Consider the following 25,562-nt stretch of genomic DNA (forward strand, 5'->3'; position numbering starts at 1 on the left):
ACAGTTTGTGACTTTTATGGAATATTCCTTTGCCACAGCAAGGTCAGTTAAGTTGAATTTTGTGACCAGCACACTACAGTATAAAAAAACAATAAATCCAATAAAGATTAAGGAAAAATCCTGATCGCTTTCTCTCTCGAACTCATACACATAGACAGGAAATTACGCTGTCGTGACCAGCTCAGACAGGTCCCTACTTAGCATTCTAATGTCTTCATAAGATGCTGCAGGAACAAAATGGGCACTTGTGCCATTTGCTAGTCGGAAAAAATGGTAGACTCACAGCCTCACAGGATAAGTCATCCACATAAGTACATCATACTTTAAAAAGGTCACTTGTTCATAAAGTTCAAAATCACTTAACTCATTCCACGCACAAAGCTCTCTAACTACTTTAATGTGGCGCCCCCCTTGTACAGAACGCCATGCCGCTGTCGTCAGCCATTTTTAAGAGCGAACATAAGAACCCGGTGCCTCAGTGTCCCCCTCGCCTTGACGCCCAGACCATCAATGCGGTTTTGTGGAGCCGCATGCCGAACACCTTCCTGAAAGTGGAAACGGCGAGGGTCAGCGAGAGACACGGATGGTCGGTCCAGTGTGTGGAGCCTCTGCAGATGATGGCAGTTCACATACCCGAGGAGAACAGGTATATGTCATTTCGTGATGTCACTAATCAATTCATCTATTGATTATTCAATCGATGAATTGACTAATTGGTTTCATTTTAATTTTGCATTAAAGTGTATGACAAAAGCATTTTCCCACCTGATTACTGTTTATTAACCAGTGATTGGTGTTTATTTAGTACTTCTTTTTTTGTATAGTGATAAAAAAAAAAGGGTGATTGATGTTGTACTGTTACCGGTTTGATCACTGCTTTCCAAAGTAAAAACATGTTTGAAAATGTATTATCTTGATCTTGTCTTCTTTCATGAAGGACTACAGAAATCAGAAATCAATAAAATATGATTGTAGATTTGCTGAAATCGGAGAATTTGCACAATTTTTCATTCAAAAATGGCTCCAAACGATTACTCTATTATTACAATAGTAGTCGGTTAATTTGATAATTGATTACGTGTCGATTAACCGACGAATATTGACAGCTCTAATGTCATTTGATTACTGATTGCGGTATGTCAATTTGCTTCTCAAGCACTTCTCAAGCAGTTGAGATAAGTAAATAGTTAAATTAGATTTTTCCTAGAACTGTTAACTCATTCACTCCCATCTATTTTCACTGAAGCAACTCCGTTCGCTCCCGGCTGTTTTACTGGATTTTGAGTGATTTCGCAAGGCCCACAGAATATTGTGTTCTATTGCTATAAAACTATGGAACCTAACAAAAGAAACACTGAGGTCTCTTCTTTCAACAGGAAAAAAAAAGTATGTTTGCATCTGTTTCTGTTTTGTAGCAATTAGCATTAGAATGTAGCTAAGTTTCATCATTATTCACAAATCTGTTGAAAACAGAGGGAAAAGAGCTTGTTGCAACATGGCCCTGGCTGCTCTCTTATACTCTGCTGCCACATGTTGGCCGTTTTTTGTATTCACCAACATTGTTTTAAGTGACCTCTTCAGGTCAGAAGCTGCATCAAAGCCTTCTGTAAAAATAACCATAAAAACGTATAAATACGTTTTTGGGCCACTGGTAATATTTAAAATAGAACGTGTTTATACGTTTTTGGGCACAAATGAGTTAATGATTTTCAACATACTTATTGCATCTATTTCCAGGTGTGTGGACATCATGGAACTGTCCGAGCAGGAGGACATGAGGGAGTTCCACTACCACACTTTAAAGCTCTACTGCGCCCTCTGCGCTCTGGGCAACACCCGTGTGGCCCACGCCCTCTGCAGCCATCTGGACCAATCCCAGCTCTTATACACCATTGACAACCAGTACCTGTCCGGCATGTTACGAGAGGGTTTTTACAATCTCCTCATCAGCATCCATCTGGAGACAGCCAAAGGCGCTCGACTCATGATGAAAGACGAGTTCATCATCCCGGTCACGTCCGAGACGCGCTCCATTCGTCTCTTCTCCAACGCTTCCAAAAAGCACTCGCCGCCAGGGGTGGGACTGAGCACGTCGCTCAAACCCCGCCTCAACTTCGCGCCTCCCTGCTTCATCAACACCAAACGGGAGCATCACCTGTACAGTCCCCAGATCCCGCTGGACGCATTAAAAGAAAAATCCATTTCAATGTTGACCGAGGCGGTCCAAGGCGGCGGCCACTATATCCGCGATCCTGTAGGGGGAGGTGTAGAGTACCAGTTCGTGCCCATCCTCAAGCTCATCAGCACGTTGCTGACCATGGGCATCCTCGGCAGTGAGGACGTTCACAAGGTCTTACTCCTCATTGACCCGAATGTATTTCGGGAGGCACACGACGAAGGAGCCGTTGGTACGACTGACAAAGAAGGACTAACGGGCGCCGAGGAGAAGGCGGTGGAAGCAGGAGAGGAAGAAGCAGCCAAAGAGGCCAAGCAGCCACTGAAAGGACTTCTGGAGACGAGGCTGCCTGAACCTGTGAAACGTCAGGTGACGACATTCACACATAAACAGATTAAGTATGCGTACGCCAGGGGTGTCCAAACTTTTTCATTTGAGGGCCACATAAAGAAAATCATAAGGACGCAAGGGCCACATAATGTTATGAAGAGGACTTGTTTTTAGTCCTAAAAATTGTACAAATAATTTATTGTGCTTTTGCATACTTAGAAAAATGCTACAGTATATAAACCAATTTATTTGTAATATGGCAGTAGGGTTATTATAGTTTTGGAATTTTTATTTTAGTTAGTTTTTATTATTTTTCAGGGTGGTTCTGTTAGTTTTTATTAGTTTAGTTCTTTAAAAATGCTTAGTTTTAGTTTAGTTTGTTAGTTTCAGTATTAGTATTAGTTTTTGTTTTTGTTTTTTTATTACTTGTGCGCAATATTTAAAAAACACCATGGGAGCGACGTCATCTGAAGGTGCTTTCTATTGGCTGCTGCTAGATGACCTCACTCCTGTGTGACATACTTTCAAACGTCATTATTCTGGTTTATATCAAAATAAATCTACTAAAAATCACGTTTAAAATCATCACCAAAGGCTCATGCATTAAATTAATTACCAAAGACTAAAACAAAGGACATCTTTGCTATAATTATAGTTAGTTTTAGTTAGTTTTCATTTTTATTTTATTTCGGTAACAATATTGTTTTTTGAATTTTAGTTTTAGTTTTTTCGTTAGTTTTAGTGAAGTAAAATAATCTTTAATGGCACCTGTTTTTCAATACCCTCCCTTCTTTCTTTGACCATCTCCAAACATTTTTGTTTTGTTTATTTTATTTGAACTGAGTCAAATGCCATTTTTAGCATATGTCGCGGGCCACTGAAAAACGGATGGCGGGCGCAAATGGCCCCCGGGTCGTAGTTTGGACACCACCGGCGTACGCGATACAGTACGACACGTTTGTCTACCCTTACAGATGTGCGAGCTGCTCCACTACTTCTGCGACTGTGAGCTCAAGCACCGCATCGAAGCCATCGTGTCCTTTTCCGACAACTTTGTCTCCAAGCTGCAGTTCAACCAAAAATTCCGATACAACGAGCTGATGCTCGCCCTTAATATGTCCGCCGCTGTCACCGCAAAGAAGACCAAGGAGTTCCGCTCGCCTCCCCAAGAACAGGTGTGGCCACTCGACACTTAAATACTTTTTTTTTTTTTTTTGTCAGACAGATACAAGTATGAGTACTCTTGAGTAGTCACCATGACCAATCAACGTACCAACACCACTAATACTTTTGATTTGGACCGTCAAATGATTACATTTCTTAATCAGATTAATCCCATATTAGAATTTTGATTAATCATGATTTATCACTTAATTAAAAAAGGCTTTTTCTATCACCATTTTTTGTTTTGATCCACTGCACACTCAATTTCCTCCGTTTTCTAGTAAGTTAATTACTTGCATAATTTAAAATGAAAAAAACAAAAATAACCCCAATATTTTGACATAAACAAGTATTCTGAATGTCATACGCAAACATTTATTAAATGCTTTATTTTATGTTTATTGCTCAAACACAACCTGTGCTGCCTTTAACGTAACCGTCCGCTGTCAAGCTTAAGGATCATCTGCGGTCAAAATGAATAATGTGATTAATTTGCGTTAATACATGATTATTGCGATAAGTTTTTTTAGATTAACCACCCCCTCATTTGAATAACATTTCCACTTGGCTGTACGGCCCAAAACTGCCAAAATTTAAAATAAACAAATAAATAAATAAATGACCAAATAAATGACAAAAGAAATAAATTACAAAATAAATAAATAAATGACTAAATAAATAGATAAATGATTAAATAAATAGTGACTAAATAAATACATAAATAACTGACAAAAAGTAAAAATAAAAACGGATTTATTTCCATTTATATTTATTTTTTAGATATAATTTTGGAATTATATATATATATATAATATAATATATATATATATATATATATATATATATATATATATATATATATATATATATATATAATATTTTTTATATTCAATTTTATTTTCACTTTTAGTCATTTATTTATTTATTTAGTCATTTATTTATTTTGAATTTTGGCAGTTTTGATCCTCCATATGGTATCAGGTATTGTGGTTGCAATGCTGGCTGATACTTGCATTGGTACTTACCCATCACTGCTTGTGGCCGTTTTATGACCAGGAAGTAGACATTTGAAGAAATGAAAATTACCATTAATTTCATACAGTTTTAAGCAAAAATGCAGGTCTTTCTTTAAAATGATATTTTTTAATGTATCAAAAGTACTAGTGATATCGGTATACTTGGTTGCAGTGGCTACTTAAGAGTTGAGTACTGTTATCAGTCAAAAAAAAGGTGGTATCGAACATCCCTCCTGTTTTCAGTTTTGCACAACAAGATAATTACTTCCAAAATGTCTGATGCAATAAATCGTAAAACACATACACTCACATTCATGTTTGTGTTACTGTCCACAGACAGTCTGCAGCCTCTCTGGCGCTCTGACTAAATGATTCATGAATGACATTTTACAGAACTTATGTAATTGTCCACATACATGACTAATGTAGCTGCCGACACTCCAATTCCCAATGGTCTTTTTGTGTCACTGAATTCTTTAATCGTGGACTCGCTGCCTAGTTGCTGCAGTAAGTGTTCCTTCCTCCTCATCAGTTTGAATCCACACAATTTTCAAGGCAAACACAGCCTCAGTTCTGCAGTGAGAAAACACACACGCAGTCACGCAGGCTCGCCCAAGCAGACGCATGCGCACTTACACAACTCCCTTGGGGGTCACAGCTGGATACAGAGTGCCGTGCTTTAATGACTTGTAATAGTCTCCTCCATTCAGAGAACACTTGAGTTGAGCTCTTGTATGTGAAAGAAAAATGTTATTGCGTCTTTCAATTTTAGATCAACATGCTGCTGACCTTCAGCACTGGCGATGACTGTCCCTGTCCATCAGATATCCAAGGGGAGCTTTATGATTTTCACAACCAGCTGCAACTACACTGTGGTGAGAAAATCTGATTCTTTGACTGAATGCCAGAGGTGGCAAAATTACGTACACTCTGTGCTATTTAAGAAAAAGTAAAGATACATGTGTAAAAAAAAAGAAAAGATTAAATTTCTTTACCTAAGTCAAAGTAAAGAGTAATGAGTTGCCCTCTTTTATTATTATATTATCTCACTTTGAGTCACCACCAATTTATGCACCATTCTATGTACAGATGGTTTTAAAAATTTTAAATTTTGACATGAAAGAAAAAAAAACATGAAAAACATATTGTATTGTAAAGTATGTTATTTTAGTTTAAAATATGTAAAATAAATACTTGGTACTTGGTACTATCTGCAATTAAGTAAATAAAAGTTATAATAAATAAATGTCCCAGGCCACTTTATTTATTTATTTATTTATTTATTTATTTATTTATTTATTCATTCATTTTAGCAAACATATGTGACCTTAAAAAAAAAAAGGCTAAAGTATATACGATCAAAAATCAGTATCCGGGATAGCATTCAACATTCACAAAACTAGGAGTGACTTAAATGCAATTTCTATTAAATACAAACCATGCAGAGGGTTGCGCCACTCACTGCAGCTTTTTCTGGACCACCAGTATTTGCTTTTGTGTGCCATCTTGGTCTCTGCATCTTTGCGCAGGAGGTCGAGTTCAATGTCTCTCCAGTTTGCAAACGTCTTGATAAATAATTTAACCGCCGGGGCCTGCGTTGTACAACCGATCTAATGGCAGTTTTAGTCCGACTACACAACGTACCAACCTGTCATGGCTCCCTCCACGAAGACTGGGAATGACCCAGAGACTCCGCAGAGAACAACTTACATTTGACATGTACAAACTCATAGGAGGCTTGAAATTGACCTGGAATTATTGCCACAATAAGCTTTTCCCATCATGTATTTCCTGTGTCCTTTCGTGTTTTGTAGGAATCCCGATGGAGGAAGACGAGGATGAGCAAGATACATCCATTAAAGGCCGGCTTCTTACCCTGGTGAACAAAATCAAAGGACAAGCTCATAAGGCAGAGCAACCGTTGGAGAAGGAGCAAGCTGCACCATGTGAGGATTCATTTATTGGAGTTTGGAAATGTATGCAGTAGATTATTTTCCGATTATGCGGAGGAATCACTTGTGTTGCCAATTAACTGCTGACATGATGCAATACCCTGAAATGATGCCATTTGGCACTCTTCTTGTGCAGTTAATCGGTGCCTGCACCAAATTTTAGACTACATTTAATACATCCACGCTCCAAATGATGTCAACAGAAGATCAGAATATTTCACCAGATGGGAGGAAGGAAACATTGAGTATTGAGATTGCTAAATGTTAGCTTTAAGTGTGAAAAGGTGTCATGAACTAACTGGGGAGGGTGCCGGTGAGTTCCTCTCACAATTTCTTTTCAATTCCATTACGTTAATGTCGGCTCTGGAGTGAAAAGCACCATTCAAGCGTTTGTGAGGGGGAATAAAAACAAAGCACTTGTGATAAAATCCAATCCTTCACCTGATTAAAGCAATAGACATGCTGTGTTTGTCCTACGCCAAAACGGTGGCACGCTCAGTTTCTGGAGAAACATAATAATCCAAATTCACTCGTTATTATCATGCTGGATATTTGCCATTTATGTTATCGTCACGTATCAAATCGTAAATAACTTTCCATTTGGAGATACTGTATGTCATCATAATAGTTAAAGTTGATGCACGGCCTTAATAGCCAAGAAAATAAGTATAGAACTACGAGTTCTGCATCTGGAAACACTTCACATAATCTATTAAAAATATTACTCATCCTGCAACAAGATGTGTACTTGAAGTGCTCAAGGTAAGATTGGAATAGGAGAGTGGATATTTGTGAAAGAGTGTGAGGGGTGTTACATAAAGGGCTGATTGATCAGAGTACTGGTTTATAGTGGCAGCTGCAGTTCAGAAATGTCGACTTCAGCAGCATCTGGTGGCTTCAGAAAGTGTGCGAAGGGCAGCAAAATAACCGAGGGAGAATTGAATCGCCGCAGGCAAGGCTATTTTCCTTTAATTCTATTGCAATAAAGTTTTAACTGTGCTTTTGTAAGCTTTTCTTCACTGTCAGACAATTTGAGAGTTTGCCTTTTCCTTATTATGCAGAGTACATTTATGTGTAACCCATCCATCCATCATCCATCCATCTTCTATAGTGCTTGTCCTCATTATGGTCGTGCATGAGAGGCAGCATGCACCCCGGACTGGTCGCTGGCCAACCCCATGGCACATAAAGACAAACAACCATTCACATCTACGGGCAATTTAGAAGAAGCCAGAGTACTCATAGAAAAAGGATGCAATCACAAGGACCACACGCAGATAGCAGAGATTCGAACGTTGAACCTCATAAAAAAAAAAATCAATTGGGCAAAACTGTCACAAGTCTTAAAAACTCAGCCACTTAAATGCAATTTGTTGTAGAAAATCAATATTCTACAAGACACACCTTTGCTGATGTCTCTGGGTTGATATCTCCTTGTGTAGTCATACAAAAAGATGTGACATATCCCATCCATCACAGACTCCAGTTTTAACATGAAAAAACACCCTTATTGTGTTCTAGAAAATCCATCTCACCCCAGAGGTCGAATATTGCACTGTATGCAACTTATCCTCCTCTCTTTGCCGCAAATGTTGTTTTTTCCACAGAATAGAGAAAATACACTATCGCTGACATTTTTAAATTTCCTATGTATGAACTTTTTTTGTTCAATAACACAGTTTTTGAGACCGGTACTCAAATCTTCAGTACTCACTGATACCGATACCAAGGGCCGATACCATTAGTACTTATGATACATAACATTTCCAAAAAAAACAAAACAATGACAGATATATTTTTGAAGACCTGGTATATATCCCAATGTTCTAATTTTCTTAAAATTGCTTTAAATTAATGGCAAATATATTTTTTAAATTGCTCACAAAAGTCATTTTGCAACGAGCACACAATAAAATGAATTTCAAAAAAATAAATAAATAAATTGAAACAAAGACTTCCTCTTAATCACTCCCAGCCATTTTCACAGAAGCAATCCCGTTCGCTCCCGGCTGTTTGACTGAATTTTGACTGATTTTGCAAGGCCCACAGAATATTGTGTTCAATTGCTATAAAAGCAGGGAACCAATCAAAAGAAAGATTAAAGTCTCTTCTTTCATCAGGAAAAAAAAGTATGTTTCTATCTGTTTCCGTTATGCAGCAATTAGCATTAGAAGAGAGCTAAGTTTCATCAGTTTTCACAAATCTATTTAAAATTGTAAGTAATTTCGCTTTTTTTCTAGATGGCCCTGGTTGATCTCCTTTGTTCTGCTGCCACCTGCTGGCCGTTTGTGTAATAACTACCATTTCTGCAACCGTTCTTTGCAGTTGAGAGGCTGCATCGAAGCCTTCTGTATGCTCTTGCGTAAACCCCCCCTCCCCCAAAAAAACGTATAAATACGTCTTTGGGACACTTAAAACATAAAAAAAAAAAGTATTTACACGTTATTGGGCGCAAATGAGTTAAGGAATACATTTCAATTACAATTCCGCAAGCTTTTTAGTGTATAATGCTTAATTATACTGTATCTTGCTTTGAAATCCAAGCTTTTAATTTGGAAGGCTGCTCTGTATTTCCGTTTCCTGTTTCACGTTCTCTGTTTGTCATTCATCTCATAGCAGTGCAGTAGTCATTGACAATATACTATATAATATACAAAGATTTGTCTGTACTTCAGAGCTACGGAATTAAATTGTTGACTACAACTGACGACTTATGTGCTCTCTTACCGGAGCCCCCTGTGGCGGTCAATAAATGCAAAATAACCATTTCAGCCTTTAATTCCTGAAAAAAAAATGATATCCGTTGCAAGTACCGATACCGTGAAATGTGTCCTAGTATCGGACCGATACGATACCTTGTATCGGTACTCGCCCATCTAGTTTTTTTATACACATGAAATGCTCTACCCCGTATAACTTTTCTTGCAGCCAACTTGAAGGAACTGATCTCGCAGACCATGGTCAGCTGGACCCAGGAGTGTCACATCCAAGACCCAGAGCTGGTACGGAAGATGTTCAGCCTGCTGAGGAGGCAATACGACAGCATCGGCGAGCTGCTCCGGGCCATGAGGAAGACTTACACAATCAGCGCCGCCTCCGTCCAGGATACGATCAAGCTCCTCGCTTCTCTGGGCCAGATCCGATCTCTGCTTTCTGTCCGCATGGGGAAAGAGGAGGAGAAGCTCATGATTGATGGACTTGGGTGGGTGAAACTTTGCGATTATATCTCGTATCGATCGTTTTTATACATCTGCTCTTGTTTTCCCTCCAGTGACATCATGAACAACAAGGTCTTCTATCAACACCCCAATCTAATGAGAATTCTGGGCATGCATGAGACTGTCATGGAGGTCATGGTCAATGTGCTCGGAGGGGACAAATCACAGGTGTGACATATTTTTTTTTTTTTGCCTGTTAAAAAAGCCCAAACAGATTTCACTACCGTACATGAGAACCGTCAAATAATGATACTTGCGTGTGCTCGTTTATTGTTTCCATTTCTTTGTGAGCGTTAATTTAGACTCAATTCGGTGAGCTGCCAATGATGTGAAGTTAGCATGAACTCTCTTTGCTATTTATTATGATTCAATCTTTCCAAGGAATGTGTTTACACATTCAAGTGGTTATTTATTTACACTTTGACTGTGTGTCTGTATTTGTCACCTGATAGGAAATAGCTTTCCCCAAGATGGTGGCCAGCTGTTGTCGCTTCCTGTGTTACTTTTGCCGCATCAGTCGCCAGAACCAGAAAGCCATGTTTGACCACCTCAGTTACCTCCTGGAAAATAGCAGTGTGGGACTCGGTGGGTGACGTTTGAATTCCGTTTGAACTGCTACATTTAGCTCGTTGACTCCCAGCCATTTTCATTGAAGAAACACCCTTTTGACAGATTTTGCAAGGCCCACAGAATATTGTGTTGTATTGCTATAAAAACACGGAACGTACATAAAGAAAGATTAGTCTCTTCTTTCATCAGGAAAAAAAAGTATTTTGAATCTTTTTCCATTTTACATAGCTAAATTTCATCAATATTCACATTCCTGGTGAAAACACTGACAAACGGAGCTTGTTGCAACATGGCTGATCTCTTATACTCTGCTGCCACCTGTTGGCCGTGTTTTTAATAACTACCATTGCTTTAAGCCACCTCTTCACGTCAGAAGCTACATCAAAGCCTTCTGCATGCTCTTGCATAAAAAATAAAACAAAAACAAAAAACGTGTAAACACGTTTTTGGGAGTGAATGACAAAGTATTAAAAACATTTTTGCACGTTTTTGAGCTTAAATGAGTTAAAGCTATTGCATTACTAATTGAATAGAGAAACATTGCAAAGTATGCTATTTTTTTATTTGTCCCTCCCATAACATGTCATTAAAAGAATTTTCCAACAGCAAATAATTTTTTTTGTCTGAAATGTAAAGTATATTTTACGTTCTAGCTTCACCGGCTATGAGGGGCTCCACTCCTCTCGATGTGGCTGCTTCATCGGTTATGGACAACAATGGTTTGGCTCTTGCACTAGAAGAACCTGATCTGGACAAGGTAGAACTTTCTTTTCTAATACATATCCACCACGATATAGTAAAAAAGAAATAAAACCATGACCAAGTGGGGAAAAAAAAAGCAAATGTCACTTAATATGGGGGTTGGATGGCATAAATGGCTTTATTGTCTGAAAGATTTGGGGTGAAATACATTATGCATTATAGAAGGTTATGTTTTCTTTCTACCTGCAGGTGGTGACTTACTTGGCAGGCTGCGGGCTCCAGAGTTGTCCGATGCTTCTGGCCAAAGGATATCCAGATATTGGCTGGAACCCCATTGAGGGAGAACGTTACCTCTCCTTTTTGCGCTTTGCTGTCTTCGTCAATGGTATGACTGCTGTAAAACTGAGTCTATTTGGTCCTACTCTAGAGTCAGATTTACTCGACAGAATTTACTGTGCAAAGTTTCAAATCGCTTCATTCAGTTGCTTAAAGAGTGAGTTTTATTATTCAGCAAAGACAGCATTGTTTGTATGCATCTCAATGGACACTGAGTTTGCATGTTCCGAATGACTTATGTTGCAGGTGAAAGTGTGGAGGAGAACTCCAGCGTCGTGGTCAAACTGCTCATCCGTCGTCCGGAGTGTTTCGGACCCGCACTGAGGGGGGAGGGAGGAAACGGACTGCTGGCGGCCATGAAAGAAGCCATCAAGATCTCCGAGACGCCGGCTTTGGATCTGCCTGGTTCTGTGCAGGGAGTCAGCTGTGACGTGTGAGACCTGCAGATCAAGCAAATCTTATTGAATCAATAAAAAAAGACTTGGCCATAAGATTATCTGCTCATCCGTTTTCCCTTGAATATTTTTTTACTAATTTTGTTTGGCTCATAAAGTCTTCTTCCTATTTGTGTTCACATCCACCTCATAGATCTGCTGACGGCGATGATGAAGAGGAAGTGGTCCACATGGGCAATGCCATCATGTCCTTCTACTCGGCGCTCATTGACTTGTTGGGACGTTGTGCCCCAGAGATGCATGTACGCTTGCCACGTATCATATTTGCCTTGTTTTTAGGGCTGGGTTTAAAAAATTGAATAATCAATATCGAATCGATTTTACTTTTCAAGCCGTATATTGATTCATAAAACCATGAATCGATGATTTTAACTCATTGACTCCCAGCCATTTTCACAGAAGAATTTTTTCTTTTCTCTTTTTCAACATGGCCATGGTTGATCTCTTATACTCTGTTGCCACCTGCTGGCCGTTTGTGTAATAACTACCATTTCTTCAACTGTTCTTTGCAGTTGAGAGGCTTCATCAAAGCCTTCTGTATGCTCTAGCATAAAAAAAAAAAAACAAAAAAAACATAAAAACGTATAAATACGTCTTTGGGACACCTAAAACATTTAAAATAGAACGAATGTATACGTTTTTGGGAGCAAATGAGTTAATATCTCATTTTCCTATAAATTAAAAAAAATAGAATTTGAAGGCCGATTTTTGTTTTTGTTTTTGGTATTTTACTGTTTTCTTGAAATTTACTGTTCACATGAATTTAAAAATATTTTCTTACATTTGGTTTGGTTTATTAGTTGTGAACGTATAAACAAACACATTACAAGTGTGACAGAAAAAAACAAGTTAAAATAAAATAAAAATTTAAAGGAAGAAAGGAAACTTTCTCAACAATAAATTCCATAATTTTCATGTTCAAGGAGTAGGAAGAAGTAGACGTACTTATCTAGTTTTTGCACTTTAAGACAATTCAGAATCTTTTTCATTTATATTTACAATGATTGAATTTGATTTATGATTTTTTTTTTCATCTCATACTTGCTGATGTCAATGTTTGTGTAACACTGATGTGATTATAACACATCTTACTTTCATTAAAAAACTAAACTGCTTCCGCAAAACGTAATTTGGAAGTTACTGTTTTTGGAGTTTTATCATATCCTTGATATTTAAGAAGAATGGATGTCCCATACTAAAATGAATACTGGATTGAAGTAGAATCGAAAAAAAATGTTAATCAAATCGACTGAAGACATTTAAATCGATACCCAGCCCTATTTGTTTTTGTCATTTTTTTTGCATTTAAATAATTGTTCTGTCTTGTCTGCTGTCAACAGCTCATCAACAAAGGGAAAGGGGAAGCTCTCCGTATTCGTGCCATTTTGCGCTCCCTGGTGCCCACCGAGGACCTGGTGGGAATCATCAGCATACCACTCAAAACACCTATCGTTAATAAAGGTAATATCGTCTTCACTCTGTAGCCCCTCCCTTCTAATACGACCTATATTTTAAAATTCACTCCAGAGAGCTAATTATAGAACTCCAACGAAAGCGGCATACAGTACAGCTGTCAAACGTCTTAACGTACCACTCTAGTGACAAGTTAGATGATATTAAACAGTATTAATTAAATTTGCATATTACAACAGGGTGCCTCGTATAACAATGGTTAGAAAAGCTTGAACATTTAGAGCGGGGCGGAAGGTTATTGATTTCATTTTACTGCTCATGCCTTTTTAATCAGCCAAGCGCTTTTCTGTGCACTCCCGCAGCTCTTGAGTAAGCCAGATCGCTTCTACACGGAGCTGTCTTGCTCTATTGATTGATCTGCATAAGCTCTTATGCAGATGTGAGCTCTGTCAGCAGACCTCGTCGAAGACAAAAGTCTCATCTGCTGAATAAACAAACACAACGTGACAAAAGTATTGAGACCGTTATTTAATAAACCACCCTTGAATCTCAATTGTTTGTTTTACCAAGACATTTTAGTCAATTCTATGGCTCCAACTTTAGTTGGGGTAGTTTGGTGAAGGCACTTTTCCTGTTCCCGCATGACTGCACATGGTTTGATGAGTCTTGTGTAGAATAAATTGAGCATACTGACCTCAACTCCATTAAACTATAAACTCAATTAACTCCTTTTGTTTTGTATTTTATCTAAGCAATGCAACTGCTTTGCCCAAAGATTTTAAGACATGTTTCTTTCTTTGTGTCTCTCAGACGGCTCAGTGACAGAACCTGATATGTCAGCCTGCTTTTGTCCGGACCACAAGGCCCCCATGGTGCTGTTCCTGGACCGAGTGTATGGTATTGAGGACCAGAGCTTTTTGCTTCACCTTCTTGAAGTTGGCTTTCTTCCTGACCTGAGGGCTGCAAACTCTCTCGATACGGTATGTAGAATTATTATTATTATTATTGTGGGAATGCGGAAGCATTCCCACATATGTGATTGGGATTTTTATTCTCCACACCTTTTTTTCCATGTAACAACTCGCACATAATACTTTCGATTTACACTGTTCAAATTTCAACTTGCTTCAAAAATTCACATCTCCCAGGGTATATATCATCTGATTCCACATTACTTACATTATTTGCACAATTTAACGTTAAATATCAACTTCTCCCCATTCATTTTCAATGCGATAGACGTTGAACTATTGTCACTTTCCACGCCCACTTCCATACATATAACTTATTAACGATACCAGGTGTTTGACACTGCTCGTTGTCACAGTTGGTAAGGTGCTTTGTCCAGTAACCAGGAGGTCATCATTTCATAATTTATCTCTCAATTTTCTTCCGAAGCATTCCACATGCGTTCAAATCTTAGCATTCAGCTTTCTGCATTCCCACACAATTTCTCTATAAATTGCACTTAGTCTAGTTACTATTATTATTATTATTATTATTATTATTATTATTATTATTATTATTATTATTATTATTATTATTATTTTTATTATTATTGTTATTATTATTATTATTACTATTACTATGTGTGGGTAGAGTGGCCTTCTAGCAAAATTTACATATATTTTGTGGACCTAAAAAAGTGTTCCTTAAACGCAGTCGGAATTCTTTTTTTAATATAAATTGTTTTTATTTTATATATTTCTTGTTTTTTTTTCTTTAAAACGCTGATCCGGATATTTGTCAAAATGCACACCTGATAAATGGTCTATTAGTTTAGGGCACCAACCATCTGATTTTGCACCACAAAAGTGCTGTACTATTTTAAATTTTTAATCAGCTCTAATTGCAATTTTAAACGGTAAATGGCACTTCACTTACATCGTGCTTTCCCACCCCGGCTTGGACTCCGAATCTCGCCAGCGTTTATGAATTCATGAGCTATCAAATTGCAATTTTCTCTCCGCAGGAGGGTCTGTGCACCACCGAGACAGCGTTGGCCATGAACCGTTATATCGGCTCAGCCATGCTCCCCCTCCTCACCCGCTGCGCGCCCCTCTTTGCTGGCACCGAACACCATGCCACGCTCATCGATTCCACCCTGCACACCATCTACTGCCTCTCCAAGGGGCGCTCCCTCACCAAGGCCCAGAGAGACGCCATCGAGGAGTGCCTGCTAGCTGTCTGCAAGTGAGGAGAGCACAAAAACGCACGTTTATCTGCGTCGACGGGGCTTGAGATTAACTCATTCACTCCCAGCCATTTTCACAGAAGCAGTCTCGTTCGCTCCCGGCTGTTTTACTGGATTTTGACTGATTTTGCAAGGCCCACAGAATATTGTGTTCTATTGCTATAAAAGCATGGAACCTATCAAAAGAAAGATTAAAGTCTCTTCCTTCATCAGGAAAAAAAAGTATGTTTCTATCTGTTTCCGTTGTGCAGCAATTAGCATTAGAAGAGAGCTAAGTTTCATCAATTTTCACAAATCAATTCAAAATTGTGAGTAATTAAGCTTTTTTTTTTCTACATGGCTCTGGTTGATCTCCTTTGCTCTGCTGCCACCTGCTGGCCGTTTGTGTAATAACTACCATTTCTGCAACCGTTCTTTGCAGTTGAGAGGCTGCATCAAAGCCTTGTGTATTATGCTCTAGCATAAAAAAACGGCTAAATACGTCTTTGGGACACTTAGAACATTAAAAAAAAACATATTTACACATTGGGAGCAAATGAGTTAACGATAAATCGGATCTGGCTTGTCGCTCAAGTCAGTGACGCTGGTTAAAAGCTCGTTCTTGGCTTTTTCTGCAGGCACCTTCGGCCCTCTATGCTGCAGCAGCTTCTGCACCGCCTCGTCTTTGATGTACCCTTGCTGACTGAATACTGCAAGATGCCTCTCAGGGTGGCCAACATATTCTTTTTATTTTTAAGTTTTGCATACCTCAGAATCCTGTCAGACCTGTTCGTCTCTCTCGTAATCTGGTCACTTGCAGTCTTTCAAATGTTGTACGAGTAAGATAATAGTTGATTCCCTGGTGTCTCACACGCTTGTTGGTAGACCTCATTGCAAAACTGAAAGTGTGGAAGAAGTGAGCAGCAAGAGAGGGGAAAGAAAAAAACATGTGGATGAAGTATTAGATTTTGTAATTACAGGCTTGTTGGCTCCGTTCAGCCACTTCCTCCATCTGCGTCCCAGGAAAAAAAAAAAAGAAGTACAAATGTTATAAGACAGCGGTGTCCAAACTTTTTCATTTGAGGGACGCAAGGGCCACATAATGTTATGAAGAGAAATTGTGTTTTGTCCTAAATATTGTACAAATAATTTATTTGTGCTTTTGCATATTTAGGAAAATGCTACAGTATATAAACCAATTTATTTGTAATATGGCAGTCGAGTTATTATAGTTTTGGAATTTTTCATTTGAGTTTTTATTTTGTTTTGAGTTGTTTTTTTAAAATTGAGTTTGTTTTAATTACTTTTCCGGGTGGTTCTGTTTGTTTTTTTTATTAGTTTTAGTTCTTTAATAAATGCTTAGTTTTCGTTTAGTTAGTTTCAGTATTATTATTATTATTTTTAAATATGTATTACTTGTGCGCAATATTTAAAAAACACCAAGTGCATGATGTCATTATTCCAGTTTATATCAAAATAAATCTACTAAAAATTACATTTATAATCATCCCCAAAGGCTCATGCATTAAATTAATTACCAAAGACTAAAAGGAAGGACATTTTAGTTTTATTTTAGTTAGTTTTGTAAACATAAAATGTAGTTTCAGTTTGTTTTCTTTTTTTAAAAAGCATCTTCGTTTTTATTTTATTTCGTTAACGAAATTGTTTTTTGGATTTTATTTTTTTCCGTTAGTTTTAGTTAACCAAAATAACCTTTAATAGCACCTGTGTTTTTCGACACCTTCCCTTCTTACTTTGACCATCTCCAAACATTTTTATTTGTATTTTATTTGAACTGAGTCAAATGCCATTTTTAGCATATGTCGCGGGCTACTAAAAAATGGACGGCGGGCCGCAAATGGCCCCCAAGCCGTAGTTTGGACACCCCTGTTATAAGATGTGACTAGCCTGTGAAATCGGGGACCCACTTCTACGTAGACACATTCAGAATGTATTTGAGTCTGAGATGCTGCTTCTATGTGTTTTCATAGCTTCCATGCTTACTGTTAATGTTCTAATTGAATGAGGTGCAAAATTTGTATATTACTTCATATTTTTCTTTGTTTGTCCTCCAGCTGCTAACCAATCACTATGAGCAGAACTGGAAGTACTACTGCCTTCCATCAGGCTGGGGCAGCTACGGCACAGCTTCTGAGGATGAACTCCAGCTCACCAAGAAGATCTTCTGGGGAGTGTTTGATTCGTTGTCTCAGAAGGTGAGGCGCCATTTGCATAGACTAGCAGGGTTGCACGATCAATCGAAATTTCATTATGATTCTCTCGATCTTTAAAATATAATAATCAAAGGAAAACGATTCATGTGCGGAGCGACGAGGTGCATTTACAAGATCCCTACGTTTTGAAAGTACCCTGAATGCACCACGTTGCTTGTAAAGCAAGCCCGGCGCGAATCAATGTGACTCTGCCGTCCCTAAGCATCCTTTAAGCTGTTTAACACATTCATTGCCAGACCAGCAAAAAAATACATCATTTGACGAATTTTTCCGTCAATGGCAGTGGATGAGTTAATGAAACCTCAGTTGGAGTTAACTGTAAAACTAAACACATGACAAAAAAAAAATAAAAATACATCCACTGTATATTTAATTACAAAGCATGCTTCTTTTTTAATGCATCGCTAGCCTACTGCTAATGCTAAAGCAAATGGAGGATCCCATTCAAGTGCAACAGATAGATAGCATCAACTTCAGGAGTGATAGTCCTTCAAATAATGAATAAGAAAGAACATTGTAAACTAGGATTAGAAGATTGCCAACAACCTCACGATACAACACGATTTAGCACACCTACTCTTGTTCCTTTTGTGACATACTGGCCAATTACAAAACAATATGAATTACAAGTATATGTAGAATTTTAGTGTTGTGCAGTTTAAATTTATGCTTTGAAATTGAGATTTTACTGCTCGGCATGGCTCCAGATTGCTTCTGGCTTCCTGCTGCTCCCTGCTGCGTCTGTTTTGATGTAATGTAATAGGTCAAATGAAGAAGCCTGCCTGCTAAACACATCGGCGAGAGGGCAAATCGCCACCAAGGATTGCGCTGGGAGTCGTACTCAGATTAGCCCCAATGCAAGTATAGAAGTCCTATGTAATGTAATCGTTAGCAGTCGCGTGGCTGTGTGCATGTACTGAGTGAGCAGGTGGGACTTTAAGAATTAGAAGCAGCTCAAATATTCTAACAGGAGTTTAAAGGGAACGAGAAGCACTACAAGTCTAACTACTAAGACAAACCTACAGCACAAGTATTTCATTAAAGTTGCATCTGATAGTAATTTTTGGAAGTTTTGCTCTTTTTTTATATTATCAATGGTATTATTATATTATCAATTGTCATATAAGTTCAGAGTAACATCCCTTGCCGTAATACTTGACTGTCATTAAAAACAAAAAAAACCCTGAAAAATCAAGCCTAGTGTCAAAACTAGGGATGTAGCGATAACTAAACATCACAATACGATATTATCACGATATGAAGGTCACGATACGATAATTATCACAATATTGTGGGGGCGTTGGTGATATTTAAAAAAGATCACAATATTGTAAAAAATAGAGCTCATACTAAAAAAAAAAAGCACAATATTGTGCTTTTGTGCATAACAGCAATGCATATAAACCACCTAAATCTCGAATAACAATATTGAGGCACTTACTTGCTAATACAAGCACACATTGATCGCTTCACAAGCAAATTAGGTTCCCCTTCATCTGACAGATTTTAAACATAGAAGGCCAAAACATCCCTAATGAAAGTTATATTGTACTAATAAACTAGCCACTAGTGGGTGCTAGAACTGCACAAATGGAAATCATCCTGACTTTTTTAACAAATGTGTTCCTTTTAAAAATTTTGAACATGACGATATTTTTAGTTTTAATATCACGATATCATGATATTGCCCTTATCGTGACATCCCTAGTCAAAACTGTAGTAAGTTGTACTCCAGCAACAGACAAACTAAATCCTACAGATGACCACGTCTCTCTGGTAGCAAGCAAAAAACTCAATCTGTCTTTGCGAGCCAGAGACATTTAAATGTGCTTGGTGAAATGTCTCCACCAAGCACATTTTATATTATTTAGAGTTGTTCGATTGGTTGTTTAATGAACACGCATGTGTGCAGAAGACAGCTTGGCATTAATACCTTGACATATTGTAAATGTCTGGACTCAGCACATTTATCTAAATGCATGCTCATGAAAGAGTCTGTGCAGAGGGCCAGCCTAAAAAACATCAATATCACAATGGATGATATTGATCCGGAGCCCTAAGTATGCTAGTGCTCAGGGCTCTTAAGATAATTCATCGTCAACGTTTCTTCTGCAGGCTTCCTCTTTGTCTTGTCATTGCTTCATTCTCCTCCCAACTTTAATGAGCAAGCAATGAATGAAAATGCTTCAATTAGGCAAAGCCCCCCCTCCCCCCTCCCTTCCTTTTGCGCAGAAATACGATCCAGAGCTGTTCAAGATGGCAATGCCTTGCCTCAGCGCCATCGCCGGAGCTTTGCCGCCTGACTACGTGGACGCCGCCATTAGTGGAACGGTGGACAAGCCAGTCTGTGTAAACGCTCAAGGCAACTTTGAACCCAAACCGATCACAACTGCTAAGTAAGCCACACTGGCGCTACGTGATTCATGTTTGTTTACAAACCTTGCAGTATGAAAGGAAAATAAATAAATAGACTTCTGCCATTTTTCAGCATTGCCCTCCCAGAGAAGCTTGAGCACTTTGTCAACAAGTATGCTGAACATTCTCATGAGAAATGGTCAGCAGAGAAGGTATGAGCCACAATGTATTTGCAATTGTTGATTATGCAAAAATGGACTTTTATGAGCCTCTTTATTCTCATGACAACAAGGTAGCTTGTTTTTGTATAGAGCAGGGCTGTCCAAACTTTTGCCTTTGAGGGCCGAATACAGAATAATCAAAGAATGCCAGGGCGACTTTGACATTGTCTGACTTTATTAAACACACTAAAACTAATAAGTCAATCAATTATGTACTATAGTTATTTTAGCTTTTTTTTTTTTTTTACTCTTTAACTCCCAGCCATTTTCACAGAAGCAACCCCTTTTGCTCCTGTCTGTTTTACTGGATTTTGACTGACTTTGCAAGGTCCACAGAATGTTCTGTTCTATTGCTATAAAAACATATCCGTTTCCATTTTGCAGCAATTAGCATTAGAGTATTGCTAAGTTTCATCATTATTAACAAACCTGTTGAAAACACTGGCAAAAAGAGCTTAAAGAGCTTAAGAGGTCGTTTAAAGCAATGGTAGTTATTGCAAAAAACGGCCAGCAGGTGGCAGAAGAGAATAAGAGATCAGCCATGTTGCAAAAAGCTCTGTTTGTGTTTTCCAGTGTTTTCACCAGGAATGTGAATATTATCTATGTTTTTATAGCAATGGAACACAATATTCTATGGGCCTTGCAAAATCAGTCAAAATCCAGTAAAACAGCCGGGAGCGAACGGGATTGCTTCTGTGAAAATGGCTGGGAGTGAATGAGTTAAAGTTCACTACCACACCACATGATTCATTGTTGCATCTGCAAAAAGAAACAGTCAAGCAGAATAAAATCCACAAGTATCATTTTGTGGAGGATATTAGGGAACAATGGAGAAGCTGCCTTATCCGTCACAATCCACTGTGATTGTTCTCTAGGTGCTGCTTGGGTGGAAATACGGAGACTGTGTGGATGAGAAAGCGAGAATTCACCCACAGCTCAGGACATACAAAGCTCTCACAGAAAAGGTCGGGAAAATCAGCTTAGGATTGTCCAAAATGTCCGGATAAAAGAAAGAACTAAGGTGATTCTTTGTTACCTCTCGATGTGAAGGAGAAAGAGATTTACAGATGGCCAATCAGGGAGTCGTTGAAGAGCATGCTGGCAATGGGCTGGAACGTTGACCGGGCCAGAGATGGAGAGAGCGTGTCTCAACAGAGGGAGAATGAAAAAATACGAAAGATCTCTCAGGCCTCACAGGTATGATGAAACGTTGCGCATACTGTCATAGACACGCCGATAGAATCATTTCAACAGTTTGTTTTGAACATTTTCAGGCAAATGGTTTTAATCCCAGCCCAATAGACACAAGCAACGTGATCCTCTCCAGAGAGCTGCAAGTGAGCGGCCACACATTTGTTTACTTTTTTCTATCAAAGTACAATAGACAAACTACAAAAAAATACAAAATGAATAATTATACTCTCTCCTTCTGTTTTGTCTTTGGTCCAAGGGAATGGTGGAGGTGGTGGCTGAAAATTACCATAACATCTGGGCCAAAAGAAAAAAGAGTGACCTTGGAACTCGAGGTGATTTAGGAATGATGCACTCAATTATGATTTCTATTTGTTTACACATACAACTACGTCGCAAAATCGCCACTGTTAGATGAACACTGACACTAGAAAAGTGTTTGTGTCCACACCAATGAGCGTAAATCTGACACTTTCAAAGTGTTACTTTTTACATATTTAACGAGTGTTACTCCAACACTGTTTAGTGTTAAAAATCTACACTTGAGTAGTGTTGAAAGTACTGTTAAACATTTAATTCTGCCAAACCTCACTTTGTATTGCACTAGTGTCAGTGTTAAAGGTGCATTGTGCCGTTTAAAAATGTAATGTTAAAGCTTTTTCTACATTATGTATGCTGCACCATTGCTCTGATGAGTACGAAGAGCCATGATTGTTTTACTCTGACTGCATCTATCAGCTTTTATCTTCCCTTTATAGTAGAGTGTGCTGACCCCTGCACACTCCACCGTTTCTTTGGGGAGGGGCAGAGTTTTTCTTACCTCATTTGAAGTCATGTCCACGTTTGTCAACTGTGGCTGTTACTTTAAGATCGTGCACATACTCGCACACGCACAAAGAATGAGCCCGACCGAGATGCTGCAGTTGCACTTTGGGCCAGAGGTGGCAGTTGAGAGTAAAAAAAAAAAAAAGTGACAAACTGCCCAAAGTTCCTTTAAAAATTCAACTCAAAGTGCACTTTACTCTGGTAAATGGTGCTTCGTTTATATAGCGTTTGTCCTCCTTACAAGGCCCTCAAAGCGTTTTACATTTTGACGACTGATGACACGGAATTAGGAGCAATTTTATGCCTCCTTTTTTTTTTTTGAGAGAGCTCAGTATTGTTCATTCGGCAGTCTTACCGATTCAACATCATAATTGCGCTACGTGTGTGCGTGTGCGCGTATGATTTTGTGGTCATTCAATTCACCTGAAACCTAATAAAAATCCCATACTCTTCACTTTAACTGGATACTTCAGAGTCTCGCCAGAGTCATGAAGTTCAGAAGGTCAGGAGACCAGAGGAAAGATCAAAGGAAGATGAAGCAAAGTGAAATCCAGCACCAACCAGACACCACCTGCCACCCACATGTTTACAAAACCAGAATCTTTCACCAACCCTAGAAACCGCTAATTTCCAACAGATCAGGGAGATTTCAAGAGACCAGAGGAAAAACTAAAGAAAGGAAGGAGGGAAGGATAGATGACGCTGAATGAGATCCACCGATAGACATTTTACGCCTCCATCACATTAACTCTTTCCCTGCCGTTAACGTTAATTGACGTTAAAGGAAATCCGAACGAGTACTGCCATTAACGTTAATTGACGTCAACTAGTTGTCTCTTCCCCCCACCCCCCATGCTCGAAATTGTCTTTTTTTTTTTTTTTTAGAGAACGTGTGGCAGTCAAAGAGTTAAGCATGCACACTCGTCTACCAATGACTGATTGGGCACTGTGCATCTTTAGGTGGCGGTACGCACCCTTTGCTAGTGCCCTATGAGACGCTGACAGCCAAGGAGAAGGCCCGGGATCGAGAGAAGGCTCAGGAACTCTTCCGCTTCCTACAAATCAGTGGCTACAGCATCACCAGGTGGACACAAATGAGACCAATTCAAGTTCTTTCAGGAGCTTTTTTGACATTTCGTAATCATTTTGTCGCAGAGGTCTGAGGGACTTGGAGCAGGATTCCTCGTCCATGGAGAAAAGGTTCACTTACAGGTTCCTCAAGAAGCTGCTCAAGTATGTCGACTCCGCCCAGGAGTTCATCTCTCACCTCGGTATGGCAGCGCAACAGATGTGACTATTAAAACAGTGAGAACGAGTGATTACATTCTAATTTTCATTTCCATTTAATCCAGAGGCCATGGCTGCCAGTGGCAAAACGGACAGGTCACCTCATGAGCAAGAAATCAAGTTTTTTGCCAAAGTAAGATTGCGACGCATTCGTGTACTGTTGCATAAATATCTCATATATGTAAATTTGTGACCAGGTTCTTCTCCCGCTCATTGACCAATACTTCAAGAATCACTCCCTCTACTTCCTGTCGTCACCCAACCAGAACCTGAGCAGCAGCGGCTATGCGTCCAACAAGGAGAAAGAAATGGTCACCAGGTCACCGCATTGCCTTGCATGCACACGGCACCCGCGTGCACAGCGTGACAGTAACACTCACTGCATGACAAAAAAAAAACTTTATTTACGGTCTTTCTTCCACGTTATAACTTTCTCAATTTGTTCCCTTTTCTAACTTTCACACAAGCAGCTTGTTTTGTAAACTGGCAGCTCTTGTCAGACATAGGATCTCTCTCTTTGGTAAGGCGCTTCCTTCTCCGTCTGTATGCCTTCATTTGTTATATCTGTGTGTGCGCATGTATATTGTGCAAATCAATATTCCTTAACTGAAATTAAAGCGCTTTGACCTGCAGAATTCATTTAGGGTTTCGATAGAGCTGTCAAACGATTACATTTTTGTAATCAGATTAATCACATCGTATAATTTTGATTAATCACGTTTAACTCATTTGCTCCCAATAACGTGTAAATAAGTTTTTTTTTTAATGTTTTAAGTGTCCCAAAGACGTATTTATACGGTTTTTTGTTGTTGTTTTTTTTGTTTTGTTTTTATGCTAGAGCATACAGAAGGTTTCGATGCAGCCAATTGAACATAATATTCTGTGGGCCTTGCAAAATCAGTCAAAATCCAGTAAAACAGCCGGGAGCGAATGGGATTGCTTCTGTGAAAATGGCTGGGAGTGAAAGAGTTAATCACTTAATTAAAAAGGCTTTTTTTTATCAACATTTTTTGCAAGGACAAATTTAAACAGCACCGTTTAGGTGTTAATTTTTTCGACATTTAATCTTATGAGGACGTCTTCAAAAAATTTTATCCACTACACACACTCATCCAACTCTTTTCTCATCAGTTAATTACTTGCATAATTTAAAATGAAAAAAAAAGTGGCTCCAATAGTTTGATATGAACAAATATTTTGAATGTCATATGCAAAAATGTATTAAATGCTTTACTTTAATGCATGTAGTTATGTTTGTTGCTCTAGCACGACCTGTGCTACCTTTAACGTAACCATCCACTGTCAAGCTAAGGGATAATCTGTGGTCAAAATTAATAGTGTGATTAATCTGTGTTAATACATGATTAGTGATAATTTTTTTGTGATTAATTAGTTAACACTAACTTTGACAGCATTAGTTTTGAATAAAACAACACCATTTCTTTTGCATTTAATTGTAGGTACAAGGTACAATATTTAGTATTTTGACTTTTTTGTTCATTCAAACACATTTTTTTTAATTTATTTTTATTTATTTATTTATTTTTTGCCTGAATAACAAATAAATACATTTTAAACACTGGAAAGCAACACTACCCAAAGACATACAATGCTGTATTCTCAATAGTTTTGTAAAAACATTGCATTTTATTTCCATTTCCCATTTGTAATGTTTTCATGCACAGCTTCTCATAATTGTCTTGATGAACTATGTATAGCCCGAGTTGCTTCTAATGGCACACCTTATACAAGGGATTTCCTACAAGGACTATTTATTAATCATATTTGAAAAGTTAAGTACAACCATACATTTAAACTGGACTATTACTACTGTGGCACACAAAAGTTATATAATTTTTTTTAATTTAATTTGAAGCTAGTGCAATGCTTTTTTTTTTTTAAGTAATTGCTATTTACATTGTTTTTGCTTTAAAATACTTCAGG

General features: G+C 38.4%; 1 protein-coding gene across 11 annotated transcripts in view; it reads left to right on the forward strand.

The window, feature by feature from the left end:
* LOC144032020 (ryanodine receptor 3-like) overlaps window positions 1-25,562 on the forward strand; it is a 99,899-nt gene that overhangs the window by 48,185 nt on the left and 26,152 nt on the right. For all 11 annotated transcript variants that reach the window (XM_077539624.1, XM_077539628.1, XM_077539625.1 and 8 more), the window contains 28 exons: window positions 420-646; window positions 1,738-2,545; window positions 3,481-3,681; window positions 5,459-5,561; window positions 6,501-6,632; window positions 9,567-9,840; window positions 9,910-10,024; window positions 10,309-10,441; window positions 11,080-11,183; window positions 11,378-11,513; window positions 11,711-11,897; window positions 12,053-12,161; window positions 13,260-13,380; window positions 14,143-14,312; window positions 15,305-15,525; window positions 16,144-16,234; window positions 17,581-17,721; window positions 19,972-20,135; window positions 20,228-20,306; window positions 21,191-21,280; window positions 21,366-21,512; window positions 21,590-21,652; window positions 21,766-21,841; window positions 23,292-23,415; window positions 23,487-23,602; window positions 23,684-23,751; window positions 23,816-23,937; window positions 24,089-24,138. In XM_077539624.1, the coding sequence (XP_077395750.1) occupies window positions 420-646; window positions 1,738-2,545; window positions 3,481-3,681; window positions 5,459-5,561; window positions 6,501-6,632; window positions 9,567-9,840; window positions 9,910-10,024; window positions 10,309-10,441; window positions 11,080-11,183; window positions 11,378-11,513; window positions 11,711-11,897; window positions 12,053-12,161; window positions 13,260-13,380; window positions 14,143-14,312; window positions 15,305-15,525; window positions 16,144-16,234; window positions 17,581-17,721; window positions 19,972-20,135; window positions 20,228-20,306; window positions 21,191-21,280; window positions 21,366-21,512; window positions 21,590-21,652; window positions 21,766-21,841; window positions 23,292-23,415; window positions 23,487-23,602; window positions 23,684-23,751; window positions 23,816-23,937; window positions 24,089-24,138 (4,372 nt within the window). The remainder of the gene's footprint in view (window positions 1-419; window positions 647-1,737; window positions 2,546-3,480; window positions 3,682-5,458; window positions 5,562-6,500; window positions 6,633-9,566; window positions 9,841-9,909; window positions 10,025-10,308; window positions 10,442-11,079; window positions 11,184-11,377; window positions 11,514-11,710; window positions 11,898-12,052; window positions 12,162-13,259; window positions 13,381-14,142; window positions 14,313-15,304; window positions 15,526-16,143; window positions 16,235-17,580; window positions 17,722-19,971; window positions 20,136-20,227; window positions 20,307-21,190; window positions 21,281-21,365; window positions 21,513-21,589; window positions 21,653-21,765; window positions 21,842-23,291; window positions 23,416-23,486; window positions 23,603-23,683; window positions 23,752-23,815; window positions 23,938-24,088; window positions 24,139-25,562) is intronic.

Source organism: Festucalex cinctus, chromosome 12, assembly GCF_051991245.1.
Source record: "Festucalex cinctus isolate MCC-2025b chromosome 12, RoL_Fcin_1.0, whole genome shotgun sequence".
Taxonomy (NCBI): Eukaryota; Metazoa; Chordata; class Actinopteri; order Syngnathiformes; family Syngnathidae; genus Festucalex; species Festucalex cinctus.